General features: G+C 51.4%; 1 protein-coding gene across 12 annotated transcripts in view; it reads right to left on the reverse strand.

Annotated features, from left to right (window-relative positions):
* Positions 1-8,836: 8,836 nt before the first annotated feature.
* RBFOX2 (RNA binding fox-1 homolog 2) overlaps positions 8,837-24,360 on the reverse strand; it is a 204,899-nt gene continuing 189,375 nt past the window's right edge. For 4 of the 12 annotated variants that reach the window (XM_056137416.1, XM_056137415.1, XM_056137426.1 and 1 more), the window contains 6 exons: positions 24,120-24,262; positions 20,184-20,223; positions 14,254-14,285; positions 11,439-11,524; positions 10,329-10,401; positions 8,837-9,351 (listed from right to left, as the gene is read on the reverse strand). In XM_056137416.1, the coding sequence (XP_055993391.1) occupies positions 9,297-9,351; positions 10,329-10,401; positions 11,439-11,524; positions 14,254-14,285; positions 20,184-20,223; positions 24,120-24,262 (429 nt within the window). In that variant the 3' untranslated portion in view covers positions 8,837-9,296. The remainder of the gene's footprint in view (positions 9,352-10,328; positions 10,402-11,438; positions 11,525-14,253; positions 14,286-20,183; positions 20,224-24,119; positions 24,263-24,360) is intronic. The other 8 variants (XM_056137418.1, XM_056137417.1, XM_056137422.1 and 5 more) reach the window with 5 other exon arrangements.

Raw genomic sequence — 24,360 nt, forward strand, 5'->3', positions numbered from 1 at the left:
CTCCCATTGTTCATCAATTTGCTCAAGTGGGCCCAGTAACGTCTCCATTGGAGACTTTGTTGTTACTGTGTCTGGCATATCGAATACGTCACGGGGAGCTTGCCAGGCTCTGCCGTGCGGGCGAGATACTCTCAGTAGTTTGCCGGGCTCTCCGAGAGGGGCGGAGGAATCGAACTCAGGTCGGTCATGTTGGCTGCGTGCAAGGCAAACGCCCTACCGCTGTGCTAATGTTTGTGCTTGGGTTCCAATTGTACAATGATCAAACATCCATCCCTCCACCAGTGCCCATTTCCCACCACCACGGATCCCAGTATCCCTCCCACCCCCATCCCCCCCTGCCTCTGTGGCAGGGCATTTCCTTTTGTTCTCTCTCCTTTTGGGTGCTGTGGTTTGCAAAAGAGGCACTGAGTGGCAATCATGTTCGGTCCATAGTCTACTTTCAACATGCATCTCCCATCCTGGGAGGATCCTCATTCCAGTGTCATACTTTATTGCTCTTTCTCTCCATCTCTCTCTGCTTCTCTCTTTCTTTTTCTTTTTTTTTTGCTTTTTGGGTCACACCCAGCGATGCTCAGGGGTTCCTCCTGGCTCATGCACTCAGGAATTGCTCCTGGTGGTGCTCGGGGGACCCTATGGGATGCTGGGAATCGAACCCACGTTGGCCACGTGCAAGGCAATCGCTTTATGCTCTCTCTCTCTCTCCTTCTTTCTCTGTCTCTCTGCTTCTTTCTCACTCTTTGCTTCCCCGCCCCCCTTTTTTTTTTTTGCTGAGTGATAGCACAGCGGGTAGGGCGTTTGCCTTGCATGCGGCTGACCTGGCCGACCCGAGTTCGATGCCTCCGCCCCTCTCGGAGAGCCCGGCAAGCTACCGAGAGTATCTCGCCCGCACGACAAAGCCTGGCAAGCTCCCCGTGAAGTATTTGATATGCCAAACACAGTAACAACAAAGTCTCCAATGGAGACGTTATTGGGCCCGCTCGAGCAAATCGATGAACAATGGGAGGACAGTGCAGTGCAGTGGGTCACACCCGGCGATGCTCAGGGGGTCCTCCTGTCTCTGCGCTCAGGAATGACTCCTGGTGGTGCTCAGGGGACCATATACGATGCTGGGAATCGAACCCGGGTTGGCCGTGTGCAAGGCAAATGCCCTCCCCACTGTGCTATCGCTCCAGGCCCCCTCCCTCTTTTTCTTGCTCTCTCTCTGCCTCTCTCCTCTCCCCCTCTCTCCCTCTCCTCTCTCCCTCTGGTTTCGGTTTGGGCCACACTCATCGATGCTCAGGCCTTACTCCTCTCTCTGTGCTCAGGGGACCACGTGTGGTGCCAGATATCGAACCTGGCTCAGCCTTGTGCAAGGCAGGTGCCCTCCCCGCTGTACCACCGCTCTGGCCCCTTTTCAAACGACTATAATACCGACCCCACCACCAAAGTACCATTACCACTCGCTTTCCAACCCAGTGGGCCTTCTCTGCCCTTCACCCCCTCCCCACTCCCCTGCTCTCATCCCCAGCTCTGAGGCAGCATCCTGGAGGTTGCTTCCCTTCGGGTTTGCGGTCCTCATTGGCTTCTTTCTCCCCACCATGGATGAGCTCATCTGGTCATTGTCTTTCTCTTTTGCTTAGTGTGATGAAATCTGACTGCTGATGGGCGCCTTTTGTGGGATGCCATTTTCATGGCATAAGACAAACTGTGGCCTGAACCGTACACACCTATTCCAACGGAGCCTTCGGTCCCCTCTTGCTGGCCTCAGGGGTGGAACAAAGCACATGGGATGGGGGAAGTCACATGTTTTCATTTAAAAGTTGTCTAAGTGGGGCTGGAGCAATAGCACAGCGGGAGGGCGTTTTCCTTGCATGCAGCTGACCTGGGTTCGATTCCCAGCATCCCATACTGTCCCCTGAGCACTGCCAGGAGTAATTCCTGAGTGCAGAGCCAGGAGTAATCCCTGAGCATCACCAAGTGTGACCCAAAAAGCAAAACAAAAAACAAAACCAGACTGACCAGAGAACCTGCAGTGCAGGAGTGAGCTGCGTCCTGCAATCACCCCCTGTCCCATTCTGGGGGAGTCCTGATCCCCCCCGCCCCAGATTTTGGGCCATATCCAGTGGTGCTGCGGTGGGTGGGGGGGGTGGGGAGCGTGCAGAGTGTGTGGGGTGGGACCTGGGGAGCAAACCACTTGACCAGCATGGTGAGACGCTTCTCCGCCCTCCCCACAACCCTGAGTGCTCCCCATAACTTCACTGTTCCCCAGAAACTGCCCTGAGGCAGGTGGGGGTGGGGTGGGGTGGAGCCTCACGAGGCAGAGGGAGGCGGGTGGGAAGTCCCTGCCCCGTCCACAGGGCAGCCGGAGTCTTCAGTCTCCCTATTGAAGGGCCAGCGTCTCCTGGAAAGAGCAGGGCAGTGTGGCGTGCTGAGGCCTGGCACCTGGGGATGGCATGGACGCTGATAGCCAAGTCTCTTGGTGTGGGCCAGGATGGGCGTGGGGGTGGGTGGGGGGTGGGGGGAACACACCCGGCGGTGCTCAGGAGCAACTCTAGTGGTGCCTGGGGGAACCACACCCAGCGGAGCTGGGGAGTCACCCTGGGGATGGTGGGATGCAATGCCAAGGCCTTAGGCCCTGTCCCCTCCCTCTCCCTCTCCCTCAGGAACAGGGGACTCCAAGGCAAATACTGACCGTTTTCTCAGGCTGTGGGATGTGTGGGCCCCTCTGACTTAGACCCCCTCTCCAGTACCCCTGGTGTTTGCACCCATTGGAAGACATACAACTGAACGAGGCTCAGGAAGGTATGTGAGTTGCCCCTCTCTGACTTGGTTAGGCATTGGGAAGTTGAGGACTGTGGCCCATTTGGGGAGCCCCAAATCCTAGGGGGCAAATATTCTTACAACAGGGATTTTCAAACCCAGGCTCTGCCAAATGCCAATGTTCTGTGAGCTGGACTGAATCCATTTGATCCCTGGCATCCCTTGTGGTTCCCCGAGCATCGCCGGGAGTGATCCCTGAGCACAGCCACTCACGACCATCACTCACCATCATCACTCACGACCATCGCTCATTCAGCATCATCATCCAGTCTTCACTCACCACCGCTCATGACCATCATGCACTCACCACCCTCACGACCACCACTCACTCACCGTCATCACACATACAACTTCACTCACCACCGCTCACAACCATCACTCACTCATACAGCCTCACTCACCACCACTCACGACCTTCACTCACTCATTATATAAAGTCTTACTCACCACCACTCACTCACCACCCTCACTCACTCACGACCATCACTCACTAGCATCATTCATAGAGCCTTCAGTCACCACCACTCACAACCATCACTCACGACTATCACTCATTCACCATCATCATCCAGTGTTCACTCACCACCGCTCATGACCATCACTCCCTCATACAGCCTCACTCACCACCACTCACCACCCTCCCTCAACACCACTCATGCCAGTCACTCACCACCCTCACGCACTCATGACCATCACCCACCATCATCACTCAGCCTCACGCACCACCACTCACAACCATTGGTCACCATCATCGCTCATACAGCCTTACTTGCCACCACTCATGACCATCAGTCACTCACCACCCTCACTTACAACCATCACTCACTCACCATCATCACTCACGACCATCACTCATTCACCATCATCACTCAAACAACTTCACTCACCACCGCTCACAACCATCACTCCCTCATACAGCCTCACTCACCACCACTCACAACCTTCACTCACTCACCATCACTCACGCTCAGCATCACTGCCCATGGTCATCAGCCACCACCACTCACTCTCGCCACCATCCCCACCAGACTCACGCACGCACCCTTCACTACTCCTCACACGCACCCTCGCCACCCTGTCTCGGGGGCCAACCTCCAGGCGCGGGTCCGGAGCTGCGGGAGGCATGGACAGACACAACAGGATCACCACACGCAGGCCCGAGAATGGTGTTTCTCTCTTTTATTTAAAAACAGTGCTTCATTACCATTTGCAAAGGCAGAGGCAGTGGCTCCTCCTTCGCTTAGAGTTTATAAAAGCCAGCAACATGATCAATAATTTATACACATGGATAGTAATACAAAAAAAGGAAGGAATAAAAGCTAAAGATCTAACTACTCCGACCTTCACAATTCCAGCTACTTGATGATAATAGGAGTAACCCAATGAATACTGTATGGTCTGAAAGCTACTATACATATGATTCTTAACGGGGTGGGGTGGGGGTCGGGGGGGGGGACACCGTCACAAAGCCCGGGTGCTTCTCTGGAGTTCGCAGGGAAACAGGACCCTGGCCAGCAGCTCGGGGGCGGGGGGGGGGGTCCTAGGAAGTGATTTGGGGCAGGGGGGATGGGGGAGTGGTGAGGGAGAAAAGGCGAGGTGGTCGATTATACAAGCATCCCAAGTGATGCCCCCATGCCCCAAAGGTACCTGTGTTGCCATGGCAATGGGGGGGGGGCGGAAAACTGCAGGTGCATGGCGGGAAGTTCGGGTTCCTGCCACGAGGCGTGGGGAGGAGGGAGAGAGGTTCGATGGCGTTTCAGCCTTGCAGAGATTTGGACTGAAGAGCTCAGAGACTCGGGTGAGGCGGTCTGTGTGTGTGGGGGGCACCCCCTCCGCCCCTCCATCTCCCCCCCCCACCACCCCTCCTCACCCTGCAGCCCTGGCTTACGTGGGTCAGCCCCAGGTTCGCTCCAGCTATTCACAAGCAGAATTCAAACACGAGAAAAAAAAATAATCAACAACAACAACAACAACATCAACAACAACCCCAAAACAGTTCATATCCTTTAGGGCAGGGGGGTGGGGGGGAGGAAAAAGAGAATCAATTCATCACTCGATATATAATACAGCCAAAACGAGCTGCCAAAAGCGCACACACACACCACACAAACACACACGCACGCGCTCACACGCACACACACACACACAAATACTGTGAACAGAAAAAAAAATATCAGAAAATGACTACGTTGGGAGTCTAGATGGGGTAGAGACATTGCTTAAAGCACTTATCAAGTCCCCGGAAAAAGCCAAACCAGAAAAAAAAAAATAGTTAGAAAAGAAAACTTCAAAAGTTCCAGTGCCCCTGGGACTCTGGTGTCGGTCACAGAGATGGGGGCAGAGGGAGGACCAGGGAACCCACGTTCCCTTGTCTGCTTGCCGGTGTGGGCGACACCCTCGCCACACGGCACCCTCAGAACCACGGGGGGTGGTCAGTTGTGGCCGGTGAGCGGTTCTCTCCGTTACCAATCCCTGCCAACCAGCACTACCATGGCTGAAGTGATCGACCGTTTTCCTGAGTAAACTGTAACTGGCTACAGTTCCGGTAACGTGGAGAACTCGGGCTGCTCCAGCCAACTGCGATACTTGAGGGTCCCTTCTCCCATCCCCCCACTCCCCCCCACTCCGGGTTCCTGATTCTGAGCGTGCGAGTTTAAGAACTGGGTCACTTGCTGGGGTCTGGTCCTTGGGCGTCATTGTCAAAGACAGGTGTCAGAGACTTGAACGCACTCATGACACTGGTAGGGGACAAGGTGGCCCAAGGGCCTTACCTCGTGCTCGAGTCCTGGATGGCTATATGGCCTGCTGGGTCAGGAAAGCAAGGATGAAAGGAAGTACGCAAGGACGGGGGAAGGGGAAAGAGAGGGCAGAGGCGTTTGGACAGGAACGCTTCCCAAAAAGAAAAGAAAAAGAAGAAAAAGAGACCTTTTTTTTTTGTTTGTTTGTGTGGTACGCAACCGAGAATCAAGTTTCACTGGTGTCCTACTACGAACAGCTTGAAGAGCCATGACGAAAGAAACACACACGAATTTTACGTTGGATGTGTTCACCTTGCCCACTATATGTCTTACCTATCTTAAAAACAGTGCAAACAGGTAACTTAAGCTTTGCAAACACCACTACCCCAAGCCCCACCCCAACCCCAAGTTCCCTTTCCTCCTATTATCTGGGGGAGAAAAAAATTAAAAAAAAAAAGTCTGCGATTCTGCTAATGGGACTGCGCTCGGCTGAGCACAGCAAAGCAGCGGTGAGAGGAGAGGGGGTGGGCAGCTGGCCGGAGGGTGTGGGCAACTGGCCCCGGGCCTCCTGCCCATCGGAGGGGGCTCCCTCGAGGGACTTTGCCCTCCTGCACGAGGAAAAGCAGAACCGCTAGGAGCCTTTGAGGAAAAGCTGCCGTCGTCATCGGTGATTTCAAGGAGATCACCCCTAGCTCCCCTTAAAACAGAGAGCTGGCCACCCCGCCCCTCCCTTTCCCTTCTTCTTCCAAAAAAATAAAATAAAAATAAAATAAAATAAAAAATACCAGTGGCTCAACTCCCTCCCGCGGTGAAGGCTGGGGCGCAGACAGAAGGGTGGTTCTGAGTAGGTTTTAGGAAAACCTGAGAGCCTTAGAGAGGATGAAGCTGTCGCCAGGGCTGGGCTGGGCCCACGGGAGACGGGCTGTGAGCACAAGGGATTCTGGCCAAGATGGAAGGGTGGCCGTCGAGGGTCCCGGGAGGAGGAGGAGGGGGGCGGCGGCGTGCGGGTCAGGGCAGCCCTGGAGGGCTCCTTGGAGGAAGTCCCGAGCATCCAGCTACAAAGAAGCTGCCCGGCTTCTGGGGCTCCGCGTTGCCACGTCTGGGGGAGCCGCCTGCCAGCGCCCTCTTCTGACTGGGGTCTGGGGTCCAAAGGGAAGTCAAGTCAGGAGCAGAGGACCCTGCAGCTTCGAGGAACCTGCCTCGGGGGTTGGGGGTGCTGCGCAGGGCATGCTCACAAGCTGACGTGTGCAGGCATCGAGGGCAAGGGGGGCAGGCTCTTGCAGAATTAATCCCAAGCCCAGTCTTGCAGGAAGCCTGAGGACACGGTGGGACAGACCCCCCCGCCCCCCCGGGAGGCTACGGAGCTGGCCGGGGCGCCCTCAGCCAGACCCAGCTGAACTGAGATGCGCACCGGGCAGTGTGCCCACTCTGGAGTGCAGGGGAAAAGAGAAAACCCTCTTCCCTCTCTCTCTCTCTCCCCACCCTCGACGGAAAACCACCTTTCAGGATCTGGCCTGGACTCAGCCGCCTAGCGAGTGGCTGCCACTTGGAACACGACACGAAGTGTCTTTCTCCGTTTCTTTAGTCAGGATAAAGCACTCCCTTGAAAAAGGAAAAAAAGAAAAAAAAAAAAGAGGGGAAAAAAAAGAGGGAAAAAAAATTCCCCCCCCTGCTCCCCAATTCCTTAGCCCCGTGAAAGCCCTGCAACCCGGGGTCCCTTCCGCTAACTAAAATAGCTATATACATACAACAAAAAAACGGTCTCAACAGCCACACACCCCGCTTTGGCTTGAGGAGGGGAGCCCTGACCCACACGGCCAGCGACCCGGGCAATCTGGTCCCCCCTCGATGCCAGCCTCCCTGGGATCAAGCAGAATTGCATCTGGCTTCCTGGACGCCCTCCCCCGGCCCTCAGGAAAGAGGCGTGGACCCCAGGGGGCGGGCGGGTCCCCCCACACCCCCCAGAGCCATCGCTCTGCGTACAAGGGGTCACTTGAATTCAGAGACACGAGTCGTGATCAGTCAAGAACACGAGTGGAGGTGGGGGGGGTGGGGGTCATTCAAAAAAACCCAACTCCAACCCCAAACCAAACCCCTACCAGAGCGGCAACGCCGTGCCCTGGCACAAACCCGGGAGCAGCATTGCTGGGGGTGAAAGGTCACCCGGTACCTACAGGGAGGCCAGGGGGGCCGCAGGGGTCTGTGCTCGCTCTGGTCGCTAATGCCCTCACCGTGGGGACGCGGCAGGTCCCTGGCTTTGGGCAGCCCCGGCTGACCACTAGCAGGGAAATCCTTCCTCCCCGACCTGGGCCCCGGCCCCCGGCGGCGGCGACCAGAGATTCTCGGCTGTTTCAGCGCCTCCTGCTAATGGGAGGGGAACAGTCTTGGGTGCGAGGCTGGGGGCCCGGAGGGTAGGTCCTGCGGTGTTTGGGGGGGTGCTCAGCGGAGTTATCTTTGGAGGGTCACGAGGAGCTGGGCGTTAACGGCCACGAGGGCTCGAGAGTGCGGGCAGAGAAGGGACTCGTAAAGGCTCTGGAAGATGAAGAATTCCTATGGCTTTGGAGCAAGTACAAAGTGCCTTTGCCCGCTCGTGGACGCCCACATCACCCAAACCCCCAGGGGCGGCAGGCGGAGGCCTTGCTGGACTCAGCTCACTTTGTACTGATTTTCTGTTTGCGAGAGAGACCAGGAATATCGCGAGCGGCTAGCCAAGAGACCGCCGGATGCCCCTGTTCTCCCCGTCCCCTCTGAGGCTCACAATCTGCCCTGGTAACCCCTGGGCTTAGCCCAGTCCCCCCGGGTGGGGGGTGGGGGGTTGGGGGCAATCTGCCTGCTGGCTATTATTCTTCGGTCCCTGGGTCCGAAAATCCTGAATTTTTGAGGACATGGGAGCAGGGTGTTTCTCGAAGGACAGATGCGCTCAACTGTGGTTCCGTGAAAAGCGAAAAAGTCTAAGCGGGAATTCCAAGAAAGCAAAAGGATGACCTACTGATTCCCTACGCCAGAGTTCATTCTGAGACCGCTTCCTAAGAGAGGGGCTCCCTGACCCACCGGGTTGAGAGCACGTTTGGAAACGCGAAGACTCTTGTTTCCACACGCTGGACCAACTGTCTCAGGCTGGGCCTGAAAGATGATTTGCAAAAAAAGCATGGAGAAGACGGGAGGAAGAGGAGAGAGTCCTTCTAGATCGTCTCCTGCTTTGATGTGGATTCCAGCCACAGCCAGTGAGAACCGCCTGCCAAAGACCAGAAACTCAGAAGAGGAGAGAAATTATCCCGCTGGCGGAAAGAACTCTTCCGCGCTCCTGCCTGACCTAGTCATCCAGCACCAGATACACTTTGGTAATTCTGTCTGCTGACTTCTGATCAGATGCGTTTATCAGCTCCACAAATCTCTTCTTCCTCATGAACTACCTCTTCCATGATTGACAGAATAAGCTAAGTACAAACATACAGACATGGAAATGCATTAATTTTTTTTTTACCACAGTTTAAAAAAAAAAGAAAAATAAAAGAAAAAAAAATGCACAATCTTTGGAACAAAAGAATTAAAGGCAGAAATTTAAAGGAAAAAAAATACATATTCAAAGAACATAGTGAGGTATAAAAAAGTATTCTCTCTTTTTTTTTTGTGGTTTTTTTTTTTGTTTGTTTTGTTTTGTTTTTGTTTTCCTCTTCATCTTGCTATAGAGTTCCTCTACTTGTAAATATTGCAATAGCCAGGCCTCATGAACTGGGGGGCTGTCCCAGTGGCGGGGTCTCACGTCACTTCAGTAGGGGGCAAATCGGCTGTAGCCACCTCGGTATAAACTTGCCTGTGGGGATGAAAGAAAAAAAAAAAAAACAACAACAAAAAATGAGGATTAAAAGGTTGGTGAGCGCAGCAAGAAGAGGAAGTTCAGGGTCCCCTGCAGGGACTTGCAGGAACAGACTCCTCAGAGACCCCCAGCATGCAGAGAGATGCCCCCAGTGGGGTCTGCCTTCTTTCCCCACTGTGCTCAATCCAGAGGAGGGACCCAGATGATGCCCTTCAGGACCGGGATCGTTCTATAGTACATGCCTGGAAGTCTCCTGTAGAATTCTGGGCTTGCTAAGAGCACATGTCCTTTTTTTTTCCTTTTATGGGTCACACCCGGTGATGCTCAGGGGTTCCTTCTGGCTTTGTACTCAGGACAGGAATTACTCCTGGTGCCTATACTTTTACTGAGAACAAACTGTCCACTGATGGAATGGCCCCGAGCAGCCTGGCGGACTCTAGCACCTGCATCTGGAACTTGGGTTATCTGAGGGTCACTATGGGTCCCCGGGGTCTTCCTTGTCCCGGCTAACGAATCTGGGCCATCGTGAGCATCAGGCAGGAGCCACTTTGAGCTGCCTACCTGCTTCCTGCCCGGCCTCCGTGCTGCCAGGAATAATGGCCACTATTCATTCCTGCACACTGGGTGAGGCCCTCTTGCCAGAGAGTCCTTCTTTTCTCTCTCTCTTTTTTTTTTGTTTTGTTTTTTGGGTCACACCCAGCGATGCACAGGGATTACTCCTGGCTCTGCACTCAGGAGTTACTCCTGGCGGTGCTCGAGGGACCATATGGGATGCTGGGAATCGAACCCGGGTTGGCCGCATGCAAAGCAAACGCCCTACTTGCTGTGCTATTGCTCCAGCCCCAGAGAGTCCTTTGTGCTTAAATACTTTGGCAATGGCAGGCGACTGGAGCTGATGACCTCCCTGATCGTTTTTCCACTGGTCGTTCAAAATGAGGAGGGGGACGGCCCTCAGAGAAAGGGCAGGTACTCACCACAGCGCCAACTCCATAGCTAGCGGCAGGGGCGAGGGCGTGGTAAGGGTCGGCTGTGTACACCCGGCCATAACTGGAGAGAAGAGACACGGTCAGGGATGGGCAGGGCGGACCAGGTCCCGGCAAACCGAGCCAACCGACTGGGCTCAGAACCCGGGAGACGCGTGGTCTTGGGATGTGAGGAGGACAATGGGAGAAAGGTAGAAACTCGCTTCTCCTCCTACGTGCAGGGACTCTCAGAGATTCTGAAGGAGTTTTTTCTTTTTGGGCCACACCCGGCGATGCACAGGGGTTCCTCCTGGCTCTGTGCTCAGGAATTACTCCTGGCGGTGCTCGGGGGACCCTATGGGATGCTGGGGATCGAACCCAGGTCAGCTGCGTGCAAGGCAGACGCCCTCCCTGCTGTACTATTGTTCCAGCCCTAAGATTCTTTTTTTTCCTTTTTGGGTCACACCTGGAGATGCACAGGGGTTCCTCCTGGCTCTGCACTCAGGAATTACTCCTGTGGTGTTCGGGGGACCCTATGGGATGCCGGGGATCGAACCCGGGTCGGCCGTGTGCAAGGCAGATGCCCTCCCTGCTGTACTATTGTTCCGGCCCCGAGATTCTTTTTTTTTTTTTTCTTTCTTTCTGGGTCACATCTGGAGATACTCAGGGATTACTCCTGGCTCATGCACTCAGGAATTACTCCTGGAGGTGCTCGGAGAACCCTATGGGATGCCGGGAATCAAACCTGGGTGCAGGGCAAACGCCTTCCCCATCCGGCCCCGAGATTCTGAAGGACTTCTACAGGAGCTGGAAGGGAGCTGGGAGGGAGGGGAAAAAAAAAAGAGGGATCTGGCCTGCTCGGCATGTGGGGTGTTCCGGGTTTGATCCCTGCCATCGCCCACACACAAGCACGATTTGGGATGATTTTCCTTCAGGGTCATTCCCATGATTATGTTTTTGCTTTGTTTTCTTGAACCGCACCCAGTGATGATCGGGGTTGGGTGGGTTCCTCCTGGCTCTGCTCTGGGGGGGGGGGGGGGTCCAAAGCAAAGAGACAAGAGAGGAGGGTGGGAAGGGGAGCTGGGGGCGGGACGCTCCCAGGGAGGCCCAGGCTTTACGTACCCGTCGCTGTAAGCTGCGGCAGCGGCGGCAGCAGCGGTGGCTGCAGTTGCAGTGGGCTGTGCATATCTGTAGGCTGCATATCCGCCCTACAGGAGAGAGGAGAAGCGACTTTACAGCGACCTCTGCCCCGGGGGACGGAGAGACACAGACACCCCCACCCCCCACAGCGGATCGAGACACACAGACATGGGGACCGACACCAACACAGATACACACATGGGAAGAGAGTGTTTCAAACTGCATCCGTCCACATGCTGTTCCTCGGGTACAAGACGGGCTCCCCCCACCCAATGCAGGGGGCGGGCTTTTTGATTTGAGAGTCACCCCCAAACCAAACGGGGGGGGTGGGGAGGGAGGAGAACAAGAGGCCGGGCTCTCTCTGCTCTCACAGCCTGAAGGAAGGAAGGAAGCCTGCGATGCTGAGAGCAGGGCTGGAATCAGCGGTCTAGGGCCCGCTCGGCATGTGGGGGGCTCTGGGGTTTGATTCCCGGCACTGCACAGGCGCAAACATGATTTGGGATCTTACGTCAGAGTCATTATGATTTTTTTGTTTGGTATTTTTTCTTTGAGTCACACCCAGCGATGCTGGGGTGGGGGGAGGGGGAATGAAGGGGGAGGTTCCTCCTGGCTCTGCGCTCAGGAATCTCTCCTGGTGGTGCTCGGGGGACCCTATGGGATTGGGATTGGCCGCGTGCAATCCAAATGATTGTCACCGTACTCTGGCCATAAAACGATTTACCAGAGACACAGCAGGAAGCACACACGCAGGGGCCGGGACCGAGCCACTTGGTACACCACGGGCTGAGTGGGCCTCACAGGTCTGGGGAACCCTGCGACCCCGGCTGCAGTGCTGCCTACACGCCTGCGTGGTCTTGTCATCTAGAAGTCAACCGGAATGTCTCAGGACTTGACTTTTTTTTTTTTAACTTCTAAAGAGAAAAACCAAACAGCCAACGCTTTTGTTAAATCACAGCGAGTTCTGGCCCGGGTGCAAAGTGAGCGTTCGAGGCTCAGCGACTTTCTTTCTAGCTGGAGACGGTCCCCTCCACCTGTGACGAGTTAAGGTTGGCTGCATGATAAACGTGGCCAACGACCATCACGTGGTCTGATCCCTCCACGCTGTTGGTCTGGGGTTGTGAGTTCTCCCAGGAGGGCCTGGGGGGCTCAGGAGAAGAGCCCTGAGTCTCGGGGAGACGCTGGGGGTGGCACTAACTCTGCATGTGGGGACCCTGAGAGAGGCCAAGATCTCCATCTTTCACTAACAGGAAAAGAATAACATCACTAAGAAAATGAATGGTGACATTTCCATTCAAACTAACCTACTTATTTTACTTCATGGTTATAAATCACTAACGCTTTTGTGTGTGTGTGTGTGTGTGTGTGTGTGAGCGCGCGCACACATGGAGGGTTGCTCCTGGCTCTCTGGTGAAGGGTAGGTAGCATCTGGTGGTGCTCAGAAGACCCTATGCAATGCCGGGATTCAAACCACTGCTGTGGCCACATGCAAGGCAAGGACTTAGCCTCTGTACCATCTCTCTGGCCCCATTAATCCGCCGCAAAGAAAGCAGACGGTCTTTCAACACGCCTCGTTACCTTACAAGAGCGGTGCTGAAGAGAGGAGGCTATATTTAGCAGGGACAGCGGATTTTCCAGCAAATCTGGTGAGTCACCAGATGCCACACCCAAATCAGAAAAACTAAAAATGTCCATCACGGACTTTAATTCACGCAGACGTCTTCTTCCTCCAAAGAGACCGATTTCTGCGGTGCTTTTAGATGGGTTAGCCAATAAAAACACGGCCCCCCACCCGCCCTCCAGTTTAAGACCAAGACAACGCAGAGACGTTCATTTCCATTCCAATTTCCAAGGGCCCAGAGCTTGCCGGGCTGAGAAATTTCTCCCAGGGTTCAATTCTACTGGCCAATCTGTAGGATTTCGTCAAACATGAGAACACAGTGCAGTTTGAAACACCAAGGTTTTTCATTACAGGTTCTTAAGTTGTTTTTTCTGTTTTTTTTTCTTCCCCCCAAAAGAACAAGGGTGGGAAAATGGGTAGGAAAGAGAGGGGTGTCCAGGCGGGGGGTGGGTGGGGGGGTAGGGGGATATGGCGCCACATTTATTAATCACATTAAAAACTAAGCATGCCAACATCTGGAGCTAAAACAACCAGCAAAAATCACCACGTTCAGACTGGATTGGCTAACGCTATCTATCCCAGCATTCTCTTGGGACAGTGGTTTGCCCTAAGTCTACCACAAGCTCGGTGAAGTACACAGCCTCAATTACTAGAGCGTGCAGCCACACGACCTGGTATTACAGAAACAGTCAGTCACCACTCGCGTTAACATTCCAGACCCTAACGGCTGGCCCCCCGCCCCAGCCCAGAGAAATAGTCATTCGGGCCTCCCCCCCACCGCCCCCACCCCGGGCCCACACCACAATGTTAATAATTATGACAAGCAGTAACCCATCTGTTATATCAGAGAAGGGAACAGAGACTGCACCGAGAGATTTAGAGTGAGATGTTAACATTTCTCCAGCTGACCGCACAAACGAACAAACGGAGAGGAGGAAAACTAAAAAAATAAATAAATAAAAAATAAATAAATACATAAATAAAAGGAGGAGGAGGAGGAGGAGAAATAATTCGTTTGGAGATATGAGGCCATGAAAAGTAGCGGATGTGTCTTGCTCTCACCATGCACCAGATGCAAAACTGAAGCAACCATCGAGTCATAAAAAAAGCAAAAAAGTAAAAAAAAAAAAAAAAAAAAAAAAAAAAGAAAAAGACATATGGTTTGACAAACAATCAGACCTGGTTGATCTGAAGCAGTTTGCAGACTCTGTCTGGGTGTGATTTGAAATAAAACAAAAAATGGGGATTAGCGTGGGCCATGGCACACCCTGATGGAGTAGGGACAAATGGACGGCTGCCCGGGGGGGGGGGGACCCCTGGCCACGGGACACGGTGGGCCTGGCTACTCCCGACCCTAGGAGACAGGGACCCTTTGAAAAGAACTTCCTTCTCCTCCTGGCGCCCGCTCAGGACGGCCCCTACGGCTCCCACCTGGGGCCCTCCCCAGCCTGCGGGGTCCCCGCTGTGGCCTCCCAACCCCGGCCTGACCCGAACACTCCCCGCTGTGCTGCTCCTGGCCACAGTGCTCCTCCTGCCCCTCAGCTGTCTTTCGGCATTGGACCTTCTCCCGTGCCCGCAACCCATAACCGTCCTTATCTCCAACCTCCGGCCGGTGGAGGGGAAGATGCCACCACCTCCCTGATGCTGCTACTGTTTCTGGTCCCTGCTCTGTTGCCCCCTGCCCCCGGCTACGGTCGCCTACTAGGGATTCTTGGTCATTGGAGAAACGTGAAGCCGCTGCAGTGACGGTCTGGTTTTTCTTTTTTCTTTTCTTTTTTGGGTCACCCCTGGCGATGCTCAGGGATTCCTCCTGGGCTCTGCGCTCAGGAATGACTCCTGGCAGTGCTCGGGGGAACCCTATGGGATGCTGGGAATCGGACCCGGGTTGGCTGCGTGCAAGGCAAACGCCCTCCCCGCTGTGCTCTCACTCCAGCCCACGGCCTGGGTTTTTCCAACCCGTTCTGCGGCCAGGAGTGTTTGAAGAGTCCAACGGAGCCCGGGAGGGGTTTCCCTTGGCCCCCCGCCGCAGTAACAAGGCCTGTATCTGCCTCGCTGCTGCTCCCGTCCTCCCACTCGGACTCGCCCTCTGACTGGGTGCTGGCCTCGCCTTGACTATTTTAGGGTCCCAATTAAAACAGGACTTTGGTGAGCATGTGATGTCAAGACACCTGGGTTCTACCTGGAAGACAGTGACATCATGTGACACTGAGGAGAGGCATGTGTGTGTTTTTCGAGCGGAGAAGACGAGAGCTCACGCCCTGACTGGACGTGCGGGGACATGAAGGGCAGGGGTGAGGACGACAGGGCAGGGGCCCAGACTAGCTCGGGTCCTTCCCCAGCCAGCCCTCTCCCCTCGACTGCGGGGAGGAGGGGCTCTTTCCTCCTCCGGGGCAATAGGGTACTCTCTGGTTGGATGTGGAGAATGGGAGACACAGATACCAGGATTTATAATAATGATCAGGATTGCCAATATCGCCTTTTATTTTTTCTTTTTTGGGTCACACTCAGAGATGCACAGAGGTGTGACCTGGTGCCTGCACTCAGGAATTACTCCTGGCGGTGCTCGGGGGACCCTATGGGATGCTGGGAATCGAACCTGAGTTGGCTGCGTGCAAGGCAAATGCCCTCCCCGCTGTGCTATCGCTCCAGCCCCCCAATATTGCTTTTGATCGGCAGACTCATCTACTCCAAAGAGTAGTCGTTGGGGGGGGGGGGCAGGGCGGGGATAAAGCCTGCCAGGGAAGTATTTCAAGTTGGCCTTAATTATTCTTCAAAATTGGGTCAGAAAGGGTTGAGAAGCTCTTCCGATCAGTTTGCAGTGTCCCCCGGAAATGGGAGAGATGACCTCTACACACTAATTCCGCCTCTCCCTAAGTTGGTTCCTTTTCAAATTCTCACTTGGTGGCCATTGTACCCCTCCCCCCCCCCCAACCCCATGTCCGGCTCCCAGTGAGCTTTCTAAGAATAGTGCTTGATTAGCTGAAGGAACTGGCTCATCTCTGAAGGTGAAAGATGGGAAGGGCACTGCCTTGTTCTAATTTTAGAATCCCCGTCTGTCTAGAGGGTTAAGGCAACTTCAGAGTTGTGCGGCCCATCTGCTGTTACGGACTTCTCCCCAGAGCCCAGCGGGGGAGCAGGAGGCTTCGGGGCATGGGGGATCCTTCTCTGCCCTCCTCTCCTTTCTCTCACAGTACCAAGAAAACGTCCCCTCGGGGCTGTTAAAATCTCCAAATCGAAAAGCTTCATGGATAAAAGTGCTTGACAAACGGAAAGAAGTGGCGTGGAACGGATGGCGCATCTAACACGCCTGGGCGTGGAGGGTGGGCAGGTGCCCACGGGACAGGAGCACTGCATTTTGGAGTGGGGGAGGGCGGGGGCATCCTGGAGGAACTGTGTGCGCTGCTGAGGTAGCAGGGCTTATTAGATCACACACTCACAAGCCTTGACTGTCAAAAAAAAGCCTCTGTTCCCATCTCTAACGTGGAGCTGGAATGGTTAGTATGATTCAATTGGTTCACTGCAATCCACAATCTGATTGATTGGCAGGCCACACTGGCACTCCTACCTGAGGTATTTTAGCGCTAATGATTGGTTCCTGTAAGACTATTCTATAACAGAACACAGGAAGAGCAGTTCAAAAAACACAGCTGTGGAAGGAAAACAATCATACAAAACAGCCCGCAAAAAGGGGGCTCACCAGCCTTTTCTTTCCTTTGGATGCAAGCATGCTTTTCACAGGAAGAGAATTAGGAGTGGGTTTTTGTTTTGTTTTTGTTTTTAAAATCCCCTTCAGAGGCTCTGTGTGGCTAAGTGCCTTTCCCTCTGGGAGACCAGAGAGGTGGCGGCAGGTACCCCATCTCTTAGCTACACCCCCCGAATGTTATCACGGTCTCTACAAACATGGGCCCTGCCACTAAACCCGTTATTTGGAGAGAAACTGTGTCGGAAAAGAAACAGGAAGAAAATGGCTAGCAGGGATTGCGTTGGGTCGAATAACAGAAGATGGAGAGAGATTAAAAAAAAAAAAACAAACAAATCCAACCCAAGAGCCCTCCGCCATTTGTAGCCTAAAATGATGGTGTTTAAGCAAGACCAACAACTTAAATTCTTCTTCACCAGGCTTGACTTTGGGGCACTTTCTAAGTGGGAGATCAACCCCCTCTGTGTCACGCTATTCTGTGTTCGGAGGACACAGGAACTGAACAGACAAACACAGAGTTCCACGAGAGAGAGAGAGAGAGAGAGAGAGAGAGAGAGAGAGAGAGAGAGAGAGAGAGAGAGAGAGAGAGAAAGAGAGGAGAACACACAGGGGGAAGCAGAACGGCTCAGAGTTCAAGGGTCGGGAGTTTTGGTTGCCATGTTTTTAAGAAACATCTTTGCCTATTTAACATATCAAGTGAGAAATGGTAAGATTTCAAAACCACGGTTATATTAACCCGGTGGAAGTGAACTCACAATGTTTTCTTATTTTTCACTCTAGGGATCAGGGGTTATTTTAGAACAGGTGACCAACTTTTCCTTGCAATAACTGATTTAAAAAATGATGATAACGGCCGGAGTGACAGTACAGCGGGGAGGGCGTTTGCCTTGCATGGGGCCCACCCAGGTTCGATCCCCGGCATCCCACAGGGGGTCCTGAGCACCGCCAGGAGTGATCTCTGACCACAGAGCCAGAAGAAACCCTTGAGCATTGCCGGGTGTGGCCCCCAAACCAAACCAAACCAACAAACTAGGTGATAACATTAGTTTAATTATTTTCATCAATAAGGGCTCACTTGTCAAAAAACTGGGCAGGGAGACACCTGGACCACTAAATTATTTCTGTTTATTTGGATAAGGTGGTCCAATGAGTAGATATAAAAATTTAAAGAGTATATTCTCAACAAGTATAGGAAAATCATCTCCCAATAAAACCACAGATCGCAAATTAAGGAAATGAGAAAATCATAATAAAGTATTTGGTTGGTTGACTTAACTAGGTAGCGGGCAAATCTTAGTAAGGCAGAAGTTGGCCACATTAAAAAAAAATATATATATATATATATGTGTGTGTGTGTGTGTGTGTGTGTGTGTGTCCTTAAATAAGGAGCTAGAGAAAAAAAAAAACTTTATTTAGAAAAGTATTCGGGGTTGGAGTGATAACACCGTGGGTAGGGTGCTTGCCTTGCAAGTGGCTGACCTGGGTTCGATTTGCAGCATCCCATATGGTCCCCCCCCAAGCACCGCCAGGAATAATTCCTGAGTGCAGAGCCAGGAGTAACCCCTGAGCATCGCTGGGTGTGACCCAAAAAGAAAAAAAAAGCATTCAAATGAAAAAAAAAAAAGTGCTCTGACAGATGAGACTTCAAGAGAACAACTTAAACAACACAAAGATGAGTTTTAGGAGAATGTGGATATTACTAGTCTACAATGGAGAACACATAGGCTAAGATCACGTGAAAATATGTATATCCAGAAATGTGTCATCCAGTTGAGGTGTGGAACAAGGTTGTTTAACCCTTATGTTTTACTATGAGCACAAGAAACAGTGTTATCACTACGCCTCAGAAAACCACTTGAGGAAAGATGTCAATTTTAAAGTGCTACAAGAGGCAACAAAATATACGCTCGTGGCATTTGGTGTTTGGCTCTGCAAATAAATTTATGTAATTCTGGGGAAGCCAGTCTCACTAAGGAACCCATTTGTAAGACGTGAGGGCCGCGCTGGGCATTTCTTAAATAAAGGCAGACACCGAAAGCCTACATGAAACAGAGCACTTGTGTACAATATTTGGGTGCACTTTGAAGACTTTTTTTTAAAATTTGTTTTTGTAGGTCACACCTTAGAGTGCTTGGGGGACCAGAAACCAGGGTGGCTTTGCGCAAGGCAAGTGCTCTACCCGCTGTACTATCTCTTAGGCTCTCAAAGGCTGTTCCATCCTTTGCCAACTTCCTGCAAAACCAAGAACCTCTAAGTACATCCTCAAAATGCATGCAATGTTTTTCGACTGCTAGAGACTCTGGAGAAAGACTCCAGGACGCCTGGAAAACTGTTAAAATCAAGGTTCCCTTGATAGATTTGGGAAAGGTGGAGAAAATACCTCCAGACAATTCATTCTAACGGCAGCCCAACAGCCTGCCGACGTTAAGGTTTTGGCTTTTTGATTTTTTTCTGTGTCTACAAAATTGTTTCTTATACACTGGAGCAGTCAGACGACCAAGTTGGCATCCGCGAGAAGGTCCTCTGGCGACAACCTAGCAGATTTCAACCCTTAAAACCTCTGAGTCTTTGTCAGTGAGCGTCTTCGTCTAGGTTTTAAATACTACGTGACAAACGGGTCATGAATCTTCCCCTGCGCCTAGCTCCGATTAAATGGATTCCATGTTCAGATGGCTGTTTAAAGAGATCTTGCATGCTGGTCGTATGTTTGGAGGAGAAGCCTAGATTGCTACCTATCTCCCCTCCTTTTCCTCCAGACGGCTCTTAAGGAGAGCAGCCCCTGGTCTGTCATGGACCGTAGCCTAAAGACTGGGTTTCTTCTCATCGCCAGTTCCAGATCTCACTTTCACCGTTTAGTGTTCTCGGAAAAGCACATCAAAGAGGAAAACACACAGCTTAGAAGGTTATTGCCATTTACGTAAATTAAAGCTCTGATGATCTAGAAAGGGATGTGAAATGAGGAGGAAAAGCAGAAAAAAGGGGAAAGAGTTGGTTTAGGGCTAAAGCTAGTTCCGTTATTTACGTATATGTGCATGGGATGACAGTAGTACGACTTTAAACCTGCTGATCATCTCGTGAATGTATTAGTGATACACAGAACACCTGTGGGTCTCGGGAAGGGAAAAGAATAGGTCCAGTAGACTGACCCTAGCCATGATCAGGACACCCAAAGGCTTTAGTTTTTGCACCCCGGGGGCAAGCGCAGTGGCAAAGCATGCTTGCATTCTGAAATATATAAATATATATAATATATATATCCACAAGGAAAAAAGAAAACGAGAACTTAATAAATTATACTAAAAAAAAAATAATAAACAAAAAAACCAAACCAAACCAAACCAAAGAAACAGAAAAAAAAAGGCTGGCTTGTCGGGGGGTGGGGTCCAGAGGCCCCGGTGTGTGTACTTACATAGAGGTCAGCACCGTAAAATCCGTCCTGGTAAACCACACTGCAGAAAATCCACACAAAAACAAAAACAAAAAAAACAAAAGAACAGAAACACATTCCGGTTATTGAGGACGGCAGCATGCACATGCGCTCTATACGGGCAGGTGATGTATGAATATGTAACCTGGGCTGGGGGGGGTGGGGGTCGGGGGAGGGGGGCACGCAGTGCGAGCCAGCGGGGAGGAAGTGAGCATGCGCCCACCTCACACAGCGCCTTCGGACGGGGGAGGGGGGTGGGGCAGGGAATGCACTTCTAGAACATTCCCCGGGGTCACCCGGTCACCAAAGGAAGACCGTTGTGGCAAGGAACTCTCCCAGAGGACCTGAATGGGAAACCCATAGGGTCAGTTGGAGCCATCAACATTTTAAACCACCCCCCACTCACCCCGGAATTGTTAACCAAAGCTAAGCTTGCACACTAGCAGGGAATCTTTTTTTTTTTTTTAAAAAAAAAGAAATTTAAAGTTTGGGCTTATGGGGGTGGGGGTCAGGGCAGATGGGAAGGTGGGGGGCATTAACATAAAAGCAAAAATGAACCCCAAGTTTCCCACTAGGGCGGTAAGTCTCCGTAGGCCAAGGATGCTTCAAAACGATGTTTAGTATTTCGTTTTTCCAGTTCGTACTTTTAGCCCCTCCCCCTGATATCCATACATCACCTGCTTTTTTTTTTTTTTACCCTGCACATTAGACATGCGATAAGATTTGGCTGATCACACAAGCATGCAAAGTATTATTATTCAGCATTTTAAGAACCAATGCAACACCTCGGAAAAACAAGTCAATCAATTCTGACCAAAGTAAACAGAGAAATGTAATTAAAAAAAAAAAAACACAACCAAAAATACCCACAATGCATTGCTTTCACAAGCAGAGATAATGAGCTAAAAGGTTAAGGTGATTGGTCCAAGGTCCAAGAATTGAAAGGTGCAGTGGGGATCCCAGATAGTAACAATATAATCCAGAGTGGGAAGGAGTACTTGGAAGATTTTAAGGGCTCTTTTTTTTAAAAAATATCTAAATAATTCTGATAAATACAACTGATAACTAAAGTTCTGGGCATGATCAAATGTTATCCTATTTTCTGTCTTTTTAAAGAATTAAACTTGATGGTAGCAGATTAGGAATAGAGAGCTTATGTTTCTGTTTAGAAAATGAACTTGTAGCAAAGAGTACTGTAGCACTGTCCTCCCCGTTGTTCATCGATTTGCATGACTTAAAAAAAAATAAAAAACCCTGAAGTGACACTAGACTAATTTTAAACTGAAATAGAGATTGTTAAACCTTTCGAGGCATTTTTGTGCATGTCCTTTCTCAAAAACATTACGGTGGGTCCAAAGGACATGGAACAGTGGTAGATATAAGAGACTCTCTCTTCTTTGTATTTGTTAAATCAAGATTTGGCTCTTTTAAATGAGAAGATCTGCTAATCATCATTTAATGAAACAGAAAAAGCTGGAAAATGGCACCAATGCCGTCTCTACTAGAATAAATACACTAGCAAGTGAGGGCATGACTGTATTTTTCATTTCAACACCAAGTAACTTACTCATGGGTAGCTGAAAAGTTTCTGATTCTATTTCCAGTGACCTTTAACTGTGCTGAGTGTATAGCGTAGTCATATTTTGCAAGACCTTCATTATGGTGTGCCTTTGTGTTATGCAACAGGCAAATTGCACTCATCTATGATGCTCAGAGAGTCGAGTTCTGTGTGGTTTTAGTCTTGAACTGCAGCTGAAATCTGTTACTAGACAGTTATCTGCCTCTCAACCACAAATGAGACCTGTTCTCACAAAGAATGTTGACAAAAATGAAAAGCACTGAGACCATGTGATTGATTAACTACGCTTCCTCTATTTCAGTACGGAGACACAGGCAACGGCTAAAAAACATTTCTTCTCTCGAGAAGAGCAGCGGCTTTAAAAACAGGAGTGAATCCTACCCTAAGCTGCCTCACTCACTAGGACTATTCACCTGCATTTTCTACAAGAATTCTCATATTCCCTGTATCAAATGCCATAGGAGGCTAGAATACAATCAGTAGTGAGGAAATTAGTTTGCTAAGCTGAAAAGCAATTTTAGGCCATTCCCCATAAAATACTGGACTTATTCCTTGCCATCTTCCATGAAAATAGGTGGCTCAATTAAAAAAAAAAAAGAAAAAGGAAAACATGGGAAATTAGTGTTCAAATGTAATGCATAGAAATCTATGTGGTTAAATACAGAGATTAAATCATTTTTGACACGGACTTGTCAGAAAACAGCTTCTCAAGTTTGGCAAATACACTGAAATGACCTGCATTGGTAAAGGATGCGTTCCATCACCATCTAAGTTAACTCAGGAACGTGGCAAATTAAAGAAGTCCCATGTTTCTGCTGAACACAGTGTCTCTGCAAACAAGACGGCACACTCTCTTGGATTGAAATGGAAGACGTCTCATGAGTTAATTTTCCTAGTGTGTAGAACTCCCCGAGGTTTCGCTCTGATGCTTAACTCGAGCATTTCTCCATGGCCAATAATACCACTTCTTGAGTCACAGCTTTTAAAAAAAGAGATGTCAGAGGTTGAAGGTCAAAGGTCAAGTCGGAAGGGGTGTGTGTGGGGGAGGAAAGGGATCAACTCAAAGGTAAGTGATGAGAGAAGATGGAGATGATGGGATGCATGGGATTTAAACATCTATAAACTGCAAACAAAACGTACTTTCGGAAGCAGCTCCCTTCCGGTGGCTTCCGGGGCCTGCCCCCTACGACATGCATGCTTCCCTTCTCAAATAAAAATGTCTTAGTGCTGTGCCGGGCAGGGCTCCTCATGGCGTGCCTACTCGGACTAGGGATGCGACTGCACACAGCACACCTCAAAGCCAACTGCTGTTCAGGAAGGGCCCCCAAAGAGGCTCTTTCCCTTGACATTTTAACGAAGCAGCAACACATAGGTCCCTCTCCTAGTCTGCTTTCTCCTCATTAGGGATGTGTGGGTGGGGTGGGGGTGGGGGGAAAACTCTGTTAACAGGCAGAGAGAAGAGGAAGAACACGAACGTCCCATCTCCGAAGGGAGGCCCCTGATACGACTAACTTCGGAACCATCCGCTCTTGGTAAAAATAAACCCCTCTCCGGGCTGACGACGGAGAAGCCAGGGAGAACCCGAGCCTGCCATCCTCTCTCCGGCTGCCCCCAGTTCCGTGCCAAAGGATTTATTTGTTGCTATGGAATCGTTCCACTGCATGAGACACCCTCTGTACAAAAATCAAGGGGCGAAGGATCCTCGGCTGCGTTAGACGTTTTACCATCGTTCAGAAGTCAACGGTAGTTTAATTCTTCCTACTTCTCCCTTCCTCCCTTGAGTCAATTGGACTTGGTTCATCTTTGAATTAACCTCTTTTAATCCGTTCTCCTACAAAGAAAGCAAATCCATTGTGGGTAACTAGCTCTGCGGCTCACCACCCAGGCGGTGGAACCAGGAGGCGCGAGGGCACAGGTGACAGCCTGACCCGCTCCCCCCCCACATACACGCGGGGTGGTGGGGAGGTGTGAGCACGGCAGAGGCAAGGCTGGCACTACAAACAGGAGCTCCTGGTTTGCTTCTCGGCAGCTGTGTTAATAATCCACATCCGTGCGATGCTGAGTGAACTCCATGCCCACACACGGCTAGTAAACACGAGACAGTCTGGCTCCTGGCTTACGCCACGGCCACGGGGCGTGGGGTCGCCCAGACGCAGAGTTCGGGGCAGCCATCGGTTATTCGGTTACGTTCTGACAAGTGGCACGTTTTAGTTGTTGTCACAAACTCCGTTAATTTGCTGCTAGGCAGAGACACTCTACTACAGTCAGGTCCCAGGAGTGATGAGAGGGTCAAGGGCTTTCCTTTCCGTCTGGTACCTGGCGGGGAGTGGAATGCTTACCCTGGGTAGGCGGGAATGGCTGTCGGAGGTACCGCCCGGACCGCACCGTACACCGTCCTCCCTCTGCCCCGCAGGTGGGCTCCTCTGAAAGCGGCCGCCGTGGTGGCTGCAGTTGGGTAAGGGAAGCCAGGAACTAAAGGGAGACCCAAAATATGACAGGAGCGTCAACTGACATTCAACAGTCGGCAGAGAGTCCAACTTGCTTTGGACCGACAGCAAGGCAAGATTCCACGCAACAGCT

The sequence above is a fragment of the Sorex fumeus genome, unplaced genomic scaffold (assembly GCF_029834395.1).
Source record: "Sorex fumeus unplaced genomic scaffold, SorFum_2.1 ptg000125l, whole genome shotgun sequence".
In the NCBI taxonomy this organism is placed as follows: domain Eukaryota; kingdom Metazoa; phylum Chordata; class Mammalia; order Eulipotyphla; family Soricidae; genus Sorex; species Sorex fumeus.